Source organism: Microtus pennsylvanicus, chromosome 4 (assembly GCF_037038515.1).
Source record: "Microtus pennsylvanicus isolate mMicPen1 chromosome 4, mMicPen1.hap1, whole genome shotgun sequence".
Lineage (NCBI taxonomy): Eukaryota > Metazoa > Chordata > Mammalia > Rodentia > Cricetidae > Microtus > Microtus pennsylvanicus.
Window position 1 is genome coordinate 121,971,486 of NC_134582.1, and position 12,368 is coordinate 121,983,853.

Sequence of the window (12,368 nt, forward strand, 5' to 3'; positions counted from 1 at the left end):
ATAGTAAAAAATTACAGATTCACAATAGGACAGATTTCAGACATAGAAGACCACTAAATGGATCACACTGTTGGATGAGTGTACGTAGACTTGAGAGAGAGAAAAAATATAGAGAGAATAAAGTTAAAAGGGTAAAGTCTTTAAAGAGAAAGAAAAGTAAACTGATAGAGTAAAAATAAGCCACTTAAAAATGGAAAATTCACAGAGTGTCTGGACTCTTTGTATTATTGTGTTTTCTTTGAATCGTTTGACTGTAAAGAAGCTAAGTACAGAGAGACATTTTATTGTGTGGGCTGCCAAGCTGAGCCAGAATGGATTTCATAAGGGTATTATGACTTCAGAATTTGGGTCTAAGGATATGATGCTTTGGAAAGGAGTTTCTTGTTTTGTTTTCACAGAGGATGAGACCCTGTGGATTGTTTCTATCCCAATATGGTATGATAGACCACGCCCTCCTGAAAGGTTGCTGTGAATACCCTCAAAAAATTTCTTTGCTCAACTGCCTACTGAGATGAACCTAGCAACAGGTTATACCATGAAAGACCTAAATAATAGCACCCCCATTCAGCATGAAGCAGTTTGGAGAGAAATAACTACGCCCATATTCCCAAATATAGTTTATAAATGTTCTTTTACATTTAAAAGGGGATCTGATATAGATATGAATAATTTGCATTGGTATGGATTTTAAGATCAATTTTGTTATATGTATATGTATTTCTGCTCTTGATTAAGGTATTGTGATTGTATAGTTCATTTTTAAAATGTAATGTATAATTAGGAAATATAGGTTGTTGATGGATAATCATCAATAATAGTCAAGCTTGTAGTCATGTTAGTTAGATTTTCTAGATATATAGAGATATATTTGTTAGATAGACATTCTTCATATCTTTCAAAGACTACAGAATATAGCATTTTAAATGTTTTAATAACTTAGGGCTTTTCATGACAATGAGACACGTCTGCTCCTGGCAGCACCAATCTACTTCGAGAGGAAGATGGGCATCGAAGAGGATCCTTATGGAGTTTGATAGCCATTTGGGCAAGAAACTGTTCTTGCCTGGACTGTTGCATAAACTGGACACAAAGAACCCGCAGAGAGAGGACTGCTGAACTTTCCTAAAGGTGAGATGGTCTTTTGGGGTTCCTGATTCATGAAAGAGTCTGCGAGACATTCTGCAGGACACAGCAGACAGTAACTGAACTGTCTTTGGAATTCCATGCTTCATGACTATGGGCCTGTAGGCCGAAGATGGATGCCCCAACGGTACAAAGGAACTTTGGGTGACTGTACAGGCAGCAAGATGTCTCTGTCATTTCTAGAATTTTAGAAGTTACTTATTTTTTGTTTGCTTAGGTAATATTATATCCTTCTGGAGTCTTTGATGGAGTTGAAGAATGGTTAGTTGTAGTTATAGTTTTCGTTAGTTATGATAAAAGATAAAATAGATATAAATATTGTAACTGTAATTCTTGCTTGATAACTGTTTTGTTATATGTAATCTTACTATGTTAAAGTGTAAGCCTTTTTTGTTTAAACAGAAAAAGGGGAAATGATGGGGGAGAGTCTTCTGTTTTGTGTTAATTTTATTGGTTAAATAAAGAGACTGCTTTGGCCCTGATAGGACAGAAAATTAGGTAGGTGTAGTAGACAGAATGCAGGGAGAAAGAAGCCGAGTCAGTCAGTCACCATGATTCTCCCACCCAACACAGACGCAGGTTAAGATCTTCCCTGGTAAGCCACCTCGTGGGCTACACAGATTACTAGAAATGGGTTAGATCAATATGTAAGAGCTAGCCAATAAGAGGCTGGAACTAATGGGCCAGGCAGTGTTTAAAAGAATACAGTTTCCGTGTAATTATTTCGGGTATAAAGCTAGCCGGGTGGTGGAATGCAGCCCGCCATTCATCACAACAATTAACCAATTAATATTTTTTGAGACAGGGTTTCTCTACATAGCCCTGACTGTCCTGAAACTCACTCTATAGACGAGGTTGGCCTTGAACTCAGAGAGTTACCTGTGTCTGCCTCCTGAGTGCTGGGATTTAAGGCACATACCACCACATCCTGGCTGTTTTTTTCCTTTTTAAATCCCTGACTAGTGGGGCACTGTGCTACATTTGGGAATCCCAAGTCCCAGGGGTAGCCCTGGTACCAGTATCTGAATATAAGCCTCATCATTATTAAAACATATTCATAGTTAGACTGGAGAACCTCTGAATGACCCCAGACCCATAATAGATTCTTCCAAAAGACAGCACTGTATGAGTTAAAATATTAGAACGGTATGTACACAATGAATTCTGCACAGGCCAGGAAGTGTGAGAGGTTGGTTCGGACTGAACCTTTCCTGCCTTGAAGGTGCACAGACCCGAGGAACAGCAAACACATAGACTCGAATATCTAAGCTACTTTCTTTGACATTTGCAGGCCAGAATAGGGCAATCTTAGGTGATAATAAAAGATCCATAATGGAAAAGTGGAATAGGCAATTAGAACACTGAAGTCCTTATGTATTTTTTGTGGAGTGGATGAGGTGGCTCAGCAGTAAAGCTCTGCTCTTGCAGAGGAGATGAATTCAATGCCCAGGACACACAAGGCAGCTCACAACTCTCAGTAATTCCAGTTCAGGGATCTGATACCCTCTTCTGATTTCTGTTACCAGGAACACATATGGTGTATGAAATACACACAGACAAAATACTCATTCATATAAAAATAAATCTAAAATAGTGTGTCTTTTGTTTCTTGCTCTCACTACTCTGTAGCATCTAAAAGGGAGCTAGAAAATACACAAAAGACTTTAATTCTTAGATCAATGTAAAATAGAAGTGATGGACATTGTTAGGATTTTTTCCTAACGCAAGCTCTCTGCCGACGTAAAATTCCAATTAGGCCAAATCACAACAAGCCAAATTAAAAAATATCCAGGTTTGATGGGATTCCTGTGCTCTCAGGTGGCCCAGAGGGGGAACCAGGAGGTGGCTAACACGACCACCAGGGGGAAGGAAAAGAGATCAAGAGGAAACTTTCTCCTCCAAGGAGGAGGGTCAAGACTTAGCGGGCATAGGGATGGGGCCTCCAAAGATGGAGACCAAAGACCGGAGCTTACATTCCAGACTGTTTGTATAAGGGATAAGAGGAAGCTGAGGTGATATTTTGACTAACATTTAGGCTCTCTTAGGAAAAAGGGGCATTGACTCAAGTCTGGCTTCTTCCTGCGGGCATAGGGCCATGTGAAGAAGGGAAGAGCTAGGTGTTTGTGGGTCCACACTCAGCGAGAGGTGTGGCTGGAAAGGCATCCCGTGTCCTGTCAAACATCAATTTTTTTTTATGGCTAATACAGTGGAGAGCAAGTAATGTGGGAAGAGGGAACTTTAAATTAGATCTGTAGCCAGCGAAGGTCACCCGGGGTGAAGGTTGTATAATAGCTATAAAATTTTCAAGTCCTTCAGAATTCTGTCTACCTTTCCATTCCAAACTAAATATTAAAAATGAACATCTCAGCTGGACAGTGGTGGTGCACGCCTTTAATCCCAGCACTTGGGAGGCAGAGGCAGGTGGATCTTTGAGCATTCAAGACCAGCCTGGTCTACAGAGGGAGCTCCAGGACAGCCAAAGCTACACAGAGAAACCCTGTCTCAAAAAACAAACAAACAAACAAAAAAACCCAAAACCAAGCAAACAAAAAAATGGACGTCTCAATGCTTAGCTCAATACCAGATCATTATAGTCTCACCCGTTCCTCTTGTACTTATTGGCATTAACTGAGAGCTGAGAACTCAAGGAAAATTATACTTCCCTGACTGTCTTTAAAAGTATGGCACCTGGCTACCAAAGATAGATTCTGTGGATGCTTTCTTTCCTGTTTGTCACTTCCTTGCCCTTGAATCTGGGCTGGTTTGTGATTTGCTTTGACCAATACATAGCAAAGGTCATAGATAGGTAGCAAAAGTTAAACAGGTCTGTTTCTGGACTACCTCCTTGAAGGGCCTGACAGTTTCATTTTGGTCACCATGTAAACAGCCCGACGGGACAGAGACCACCGTGCTACGAGGAAGCCCAAGTGAGCAATGGGGCAAACCTTCCTTAAGTTCTGATGAAGAAAATCATATAAATTCACGAACGGCAGAAGTCAGTGAGGTGCCTAACCCACCTCCTGAATGTTTCTGGTGGTTCTCCTTTACCGAGGGATGGAGGGGGACCAGTTAGCAGCTGCCTCACAACCAGGCCTCCTCTCCCATCCATTTCCCACCCCAGTTCTGTCCAAGTGGTGGCAGTAGCTGAACTAAGTGACTTTGGGCAGGTCAATTTCTCCAGGCTACAATATTTTTTTATCCGCAAATTTAGGAGTTAGGAAATTGGTGATATGACTCAGTGGTAGAGTACTTGCTTAACAAGGATGAGGCCCTCTTTTTATCCATTGCTCTGCAATAGATTCATAATAATAATACTAATTAATAAAAAAATAATAAATAGATGAAGAGTGGGGAGAGCAGGAATATGCAGTATCCTGTGCTAGTTGAGCTCAGAGTTGTTTATATTGATTCTACTAACCGTGAGATTTGCTTAGAAATCCTGCAACGCTATTGATCTGTGTCAGCTCTAAGCAAGGGCTTTCCCCATTTCTCTCTCTCTCTCTCTCTCTCTCTCTCTCTCTCTCTCTCTCTCCTCTCTTCTTTTGAAAGAAAACCTGAGTTTAATTACATTTGATATCTTATTACTCCTCTTTCTCCTCTTTTCTTTTGCGGAACATTTCTCTTTGTTGATAGTTTTAATGTGTTTTTGTACTGAAAATAGATATTTTATTTTGTCTATACAAGGCACCTTCAAATATAAATCATACATTACATGTAGATATAATAGAAAAGGAAGCATAAATATAAACACACACATATATATGTAAAAAGTCACTGAGTTCAGTTTTTGTCATAAATCCTATGCAAAGGATTCATTGGCTCAATATCTCTTCCACCTTCCTCTCCTCTTTTTCAATAGGTGCAAAGCAGCAATAGCCAAGTCTTCAGGAGTTCAAGTGCTGCTGTCTTCTTGACAAGACTCCTCTGTGTCAGGGGAGCCTTGGAGTGGAGTGGGAGCCTCTGGTGTATGGCTAAGCCCTGTAAACTGTAAATCAGGGTAGGGACAGAAAAGAGAGTCTAGCACAGCGGCTCTCAACCTTCCAAAAGCTGTGTCCCTGTAATGTAATCCCTCATGTTATGGTGACCCCCAACCATAAAATTGTTTGTTACAACTTCATAACTGTAATCTTGCTACTGTTATGAATCATAATATAAATATCTGATACGCAGGACGTCTGATATATGACCCATGTGAAAGGGTTGTTTGATGCCCCTCCCCCCCAAAGGGGTCACAACCCATAGATTGAGAACCACTGGCCTAGCTAATAAGCTATTTTGAGTCGATGTAGGAGTGAAAGCAGTGGCTTTTATGGAGACCATGAGAGTCTCCCAGGAGAGTTCAAGCTGCTGGCACTGTGGGAAGCCGGTCTCTCTGCTGAGCCAGGTAGAAGGGTGGTGTCCTTCCAGATGCCAGACATCCAGACACAGTAAAGCGGCTTGTTCTGGAGACCTTGTATTACCACGGTGCACTTCCTCCTGGTGCCCAGCTCCCTGTGTCCTGGTACTCCTTAGCTAACATGGAGCTGCCTTTACATCTTCTCATTAGACTCAGCTGGGCAGGTTTCCTTGAGTTTCGGCGGTTGTGAGGTTAGGCTCCTGTGTCATCCTCATTGCTGCTCGTCCCCAGTCATTGGCACTGATTCCATGGTTTCCATTGCAACATCACGTGGCTGAGAAGCTTGCCTGCAAAATAGTTTATTCACAGGTTTTGAAAAGAGGTCAGGGTGGCTCTTGGGTTAACATACTTCTTAATGAACATGCATGCTCTGTACTGAGTGGGTTACATTAGCAGACACCAGCCCGGCTCTCAGAGATTTCTGTTGCTTAGGGATTAGGAAAACTTAGAATGCCCAGATGTGCAGATAGCAAGAACTTAATCCTATTTGGGAATTTTCAACCTCACCCTCCATCCACCAGAGGTTTTCCAGTGTTGCTGGAACAAATCATGCCACGCCATCCTCATACCTAACGCTGCCAATCCTCTGCTAAAACCCAGCACAGATAACAAGGAAGGGGGACAGGAGACCGGACCTTGGCTAGACCAGACCTGATGGATGACATTGCTGAAAGTAGCTGGATATTCACGAGGCCTTAAAAGCAGTCCTAATATTCACCATTAAACAAATACAGTTGAGGAAAAAAAAGAAAAGAAATAAAGAGCCAGGCAGTGGTGGCATACGCCTTTAATCCCAGCACTCGGGAGGCAGAGGCAGAGGCAGATGGATCTCTGTGAGTTCAAGGCCAGCCTGGTCTACTGAGTGAGTTCTAGGACAGTTAGAGCTGTTAACCAGATAAATCCTGTCACAAAAAACAAACAAAGCAAGCAAGCAAACAAAAACAAATACAGTTGAGCTCGTGGCTAGCAAGAGCAGAGAGAGGCTCTGTAGTCTGTGTGTCTACTTGTCTTAGCGGTCTCTTGAGTTTTAGGCCTTAAGTACCTTGGTCAGTATTGTCTTCCATGGTTCTTATAATGTCTTCTAAAGATAAACAGCTTTTCAAGCCATAACTAAATAGGCGGTTTTGTGTGAGACAGAAACTAGAAATCAAGAAATCTAGGTCAGCCTACTAAAAGCCAATTTGTTGAATGGCAAATCTACCCATCAACCAGTTTTTTTTAAAAAAAAAATCAGTTAATAGAAAAAATTGGTTCACCAGGTGACAAAGTCAATATAATTACTGCTTTTAAAATGCACCTAGATGCATTTTAAAATATTGTTACTAATGCTGATGTTTTCTTATACTATTTATTGACTATATATACACCAAATTTACCAATTTATTTAAGAATATAATGTTTATTCATTAAAAACATAGTATGTACATTTCTGCACACATTAAGTAATTATTATCTCTCAAGAATATAACTCTAAATTCAAGATATTAGGGTAAAATTACTCAGTTATAGAAATATTTTGAAAATGCTTTAAAATAACTTTCTATTTTTCTCACCAGGTAGCCTTCTGCGGGGCCAGCCTGGACTTACACAGCTCCTTCTAGCTGCTGCAGAGGGGCTGAGGGTTTATAGTCAGGAAAGGGACTCATCTTTTGAGAGGGCCTCTTGGAATCTTTATGGTCAAGCTTTTCTGGTGGAAAGGAAGAATTTGGTCCTGCAGTCCTGTACCACTCACCTTGATCTGATGTACCTGGCGAGAAAAACCACAAGTCCTGCACCAACCAGGAGGACCAGGACCGATGTGGAGACAGCCACTGAAAAAGAACAGAGCTGAGCTGGAACCACTTGAAATCCTACCAAGGCATTTGTTGTCAAGAATCAGTAAACTTGGTAATTTCCATTCTCGTCTAGGACAGATGCCCTGCTAGCCCACTTGCCATTATTAACACTTCTTGAGGCCGGAGGGACGCTCAGCAATCAAGAGCACATACTGCTTTTACAGAAGAACGAAGTTTGGCTCCCACCAACCACACCAGGCTGCTCACATCTGCCTGTAACCCCAGCTGGAGGGGATTCAAGGCCCTCTTCTGGCTTCTGCGGGCACCTGCACTCACGTGCACATGCTCCCCTCCATATCATTAGAAACGACCAAAAATAAATCTATAAAGTCTAAACTATAGGGAAAGCTGGCTGAAAATACACTCAAAGTAGTTTCAAAGGCACATAGAGAACTCTAGAGTCTAATGGCTGCTGGGTACAAAGTATCAAGTCATGATGAGACTATGGGTAATCTCTCCTTTCACTAGAATTATTTCTTTTTTTGTTGCCCTCAGAGTTTTGGAATGACACTGTAGTCTGAAGACGTAGTAAAATCACAGATAGAAGACATCTGTACAGGGAGTAAATAAAGCCAGCATGGCAAATTTTTTGCAAAAATGTTAGGAAACATGATCAATTAATGAAAGATGTCTTGAAGCCTCAGACTGAACTCTGTGTGTGTGTGTGTGCGTGTGTGTGTGTGTGTGTGCGCTGCACATAAACTGTCTCCACACTGGCTGGTAGGATTAGCACCCATTTACTGCCAAGCAGTGACTTACTGGAAAAGAGGAATTAGTGGTAGCAAGAGCTAGTTTTACTTTCACCGTGTTCTTCCTGATGCCTTTTGAATGAGAACAAGCTACTGCAGGATCATCAGATTTGGAGTCTCCAGCCTAGTGAGGTCACAAAACTAGTGACTTAACTCCAGTTTCCTTTTCAACTATGCCCATGCCAGGTTGGACAAGAAATTGAAACCAGACTTCCAAAGACAAGGAATTAGCAAATCATCTGGCAAGCTCTCCACCCTTTCTGGAGGGAAAAGAAAGAAAGAGATTTGATATGAGGAAGGAGAAGGGAGGAAGGAATGATGGAGCAGAGCAGATGACTATGGTACGGGAGGCCGCCAGAGCCACTGCCCCCTTCTTCTTGGGCCCCCTTCCTCTCGGGACTAGAATGGAGCAGGCAGGAGAGCCAGCCAGAGCCAGCGAGAGCCAGCATCCGTGGGGGAGGATGAAGTTGCTGTGTGTGAACACAGAGGGAACAGATTCCCTGGCAGGACCCAGGCAAACCAGCCAGCCCTGCAGGGAAACAGAACTGTGAGTCTGCATTGGGTGTTGAAGGTAAAGCATCTTCTCCTTACTCCTGGGCTGGGTTTCTTTGTGTCTCTTACAGCCCTAGGTTCATAAGAAGAGTTGAGCTCAGTACTAGAGGATGTAGTTAGAATACTTGTCTACCATGCCCTGAGACCCTAGGTTCTATCCTAGTAAAAACTAAATAAATAAAAGAGATGTTATATTCAAACCAGATATTCAAAAAATGATTGCTTTATCTCAGCTTTTAAAATTTCATAAATTAAATTTAAGGTGATTCTCTCTCTCTCTCTCTCTCTCTCTCTCTCTCTCTCTCTCTCTCTGTGTGTGTGTGTGTGTGTGTGTGTGTATACATTCTTTTGAACATGGGCATGGTTGGACCACAGTGAGAGGCCAGAGGGCACATGTGAAGAGGTCAGAATACAACTCATGTAACATGAATGGGGCTGGCTTGTTGGAGTTTCTGTCCCACCCAGTACCCCGCAGCTGGCAAGCCCCAAAGAAAATCACACAGAGATCTCTATAAGTTATAAGGCTGATTGGCTCATTAGCTCATTCTTCCTATTAGCTCTTGTAGCTTATATTAACCCATTTTTCTGATCTATTTTTGCCATATGGCTCAGTACCTTTTTCAGCTGGCAGATCACATCCTGCTTCCTCAATGGTCTGCACAGGACTGGACGGAATCAACTTCCTCCTTCCCAGAATTCTCCTATTCTCCTTGTATCATTTCTACTTCCTGTCTGGTTTTCCCACCTATACTTCCTGCCTGGGCAATCAGCGTTTATTTAAAACATGATTGACAGAATACAGACAATTCTCCCACACCAAATTCAGGCCCTCTGTCCACCATTTTTGGAGACAGGGTCTCTTTGTTGTTCTCTACTGGGAAATCAGGCTGGCGGGCTCAAGATCTTGTAGGGGGTCTCTCATCCCTGCCTCCTAATCCCCCTTAGGAGCACTGGGATCACAGACATGAGCTGCCATCCCCACTTTTGCAAGGGTTCTAAGAATTGAACCTGGGCCCTCACACATGCATGGCAACTGTTTTTACTCACTGGGCCATCTTCCCAATCCTGATATCTTTTAAGATCAGAAATCAGTATTTCATGGCCACTTAGGACTCTCCCTGGTAAAGATTTCAGTTTTCACCGGTCAAGTAGATGAATGACAGACATGGTGGGGGCAGTCCCCATCAAATGCAGAACACATCGACTACAACAGACTCACATCACATGTGGAAGAGACGCAAGGCACAGCACCACTCTGGAAAAGATCCTTTTCATTCTCGTGAACTAAGTTCAGCAGCGTATGTGCTATTGCAGTTGGCATGCTAGGCTTGGATTTTGAAATCAGGAGTCTTGGACTGGTAAACTAGTTCACTGGATAAAGGTACCTGCCCCCAAGTCCAACAGCCTGTGTTCAATACCTGGAAACTACGTGGTGGAAGGAGAGAACCCACTCCTACAAGTGACACACACACACGCACACACACACACACACAATAATGAAGATTTTTAAAAATAAATTCAGGAGTCTTCAGTAGGAGCCTAGCTGAAGATCAGAGAGAAGATACTGGGATAACTGAATAAGTTATTGGCAGGAAAGGCTGTTAAGTGAACCAGTTGATAAACAAGACAGTGAAAATAGAAACCATATTTTATTACTATTAAAATGCTAAGGTCTTTAAGTTCTGGTGCTCGTTTACTGAGCATCAGCTATTGGCTGTTTTCTATTGAATGAAAAGGAACAGCTTTTAATGTGGCGGTGGTGGTGCACGCCTTTAATCCCAGCACTTGTGGGCAGAGGTAGGTGTATCTATGTAAGTTTGAGGCCAGCCTGATCTACAGAGTAAGTTCCAGGACAGCCAAGACTAGTCAGAGAAACCCTGTCTCAAAAAACAAACAAACAAATAAGAACAACTTTTAAAAATAGTGATAACCGGGGTTGGAGAGGTGCTGAGTGGGTGGGAGTACATACTGCTCTAGCGAGGATCTGGGTCCCGTTCATAGACCCCGCATAGCAGTTCAGGTCCTCACGCTTGCACGGCAATTGCCTTTACCCGTTGAGTCATCTTCCCAACCCCCATATCTTTTAAAATCCACTCCAGGGGGGATCTGATGCCCTCTTTTGACCTCTGCAGGTCCCTGTATGCACCAAGTGCTCTTCCATACATCTATGCAGGTACATACATACATAACATAAACACAAACATTTTTAAAAGAAAATAAAAGTGAGAACCATGTGCATAACTTATTTTAAACATTATAGACTGAGGCTATAGCTCAGTGAAGAGCACTTGTCTGGCATGCCCTTTGTTCCATCCTTATCATAAAACTACAAAAACAATAAAACAAAATATCAGAAGATTGATCATCCGTTAACTGACCAAGCAATGACTGTGGTTGAACATTGTTAATATTGCCTTACAGAGACGTGCTGAGCTGATTGCCTCACCCCGTGTCCGAGGAGCAACTGAACATCTACAGTATGCAACTGCTGGTGGGGTCCTTGCAGATCTTGGGTGGCTGGGACCGATGGCACGTAAGTGCAAAACTTCGAAAGACACTGTCACAAACGCTTTTACAAAACTAGACCGGTTATAATTTCAATTTACACTTTATTAACAGACACTAAAAACTTCCAATGTCGCCTTTTCATTTCTTTGCTAATAATTTGACTTCTGTCATAATTAGGTATCTTCATGTCTATATTTAAGGAAGAACACCTTATTTATACATAAAGCAATTTTTAAAATTTAAAAGCCTTTATGCTTCCCACAATCCCTTGCACAGAATTACCTTTGTCACAAAAGCCATGCACTGGAAAAGTGAGTATTAGATCCTAAATTGTTTGAAGCCCTATATAGAAAATTTTACAAATAGATTGTCACCCACTAAGTAGGATTGCACCAGAGTTTCCAAGTAGTCATTGTTGGTAATATAACTTAAGACAGTAAATAATCGTATGTCCAAAGCTGAGATTGGCTAAGTAAATTGTGCTCAGGTCTATATGGGGGTAGAATATGCTGTAGCCATTAAAGAGAGTAAGGTGGCTTTCATGTGTGGATATGGAGGATTGCTAAGATATGTCAGTGCCTTGGGGAACGCTCATTGTCAACTTGATCCAGCCTAGAGTCATCTGAGAGGAGAAGTCGCAATTGAGAAATTCTCTAGATCAGGTTGGCCGGTTTGCGTGTCTATGGGGGAATCTCTTTGATCGTTAACTGATTTAGCGTGTCCAGCCCACTTGGAAAGCCCCATTCCCTGGCCAGGTCGTCCTGGCTATATAAGAAAGCTGGCTGAGCAGAGCCAGAGAGTGAATGAGCACGCAGCACTCCTACTTGGCTTCTGCTTCAAGCTCCTGCTAGAGTTTCCGCCGGACTTCCCTCAGGGATGGACTGTGACCTGGATGTCTAAGTCAATAAGTCCTTTCCTCCCCAAGGTGTTTTGATTTTAGTGTTTTATCACAGCAACAGAAAGGAAATCAGGCCAGCTGGTCAGTGAAAAGACACAAAATAGCTATTTTGAGCTATTCATGTGCTTGTGTTTCCACAGCCAACCAGAAGGAGGCAAAGAAAATTGCTCTCTGTCTCCAGGAGCACAAGTCAGAGGCAAACTTTCATTCTGTTTATTCCTTGCTGACTTTTGATTTTTTTTTTTAATTTCTTGAGGTGTGGTGTTGCTATGTATCACAATGGCCTT

General features: G+C 42.2%; 1 protein-coding gene across 1 annotated transcript in view; it reads right to left on the bottom strand.

The window, feature by feature from the left end:
• Positions 1-4,793: 4,793 nt before the first annotated feature.
• The window catches only part of Il15ra (interleukin 15 receptor subunit alpha), a 29,053-nt gene continuing 21,478 nt past the window's right edge, over positions 4,794-12,368 (bottom strand). The window contains 3 exon segments of the mRNA XM_075971096.1: positions 4,794-5,768; positions 5,770-5,826; positions 7,272-7,350. Of these exon segments, the coding sequence (XP_075827211.1) occupies positions 5,732-5,768; positions 5,770-5,826; positions 7,272-7,350 (173 nt within the window). The 3' untranslated portion in view covers positions 4,794-5,731.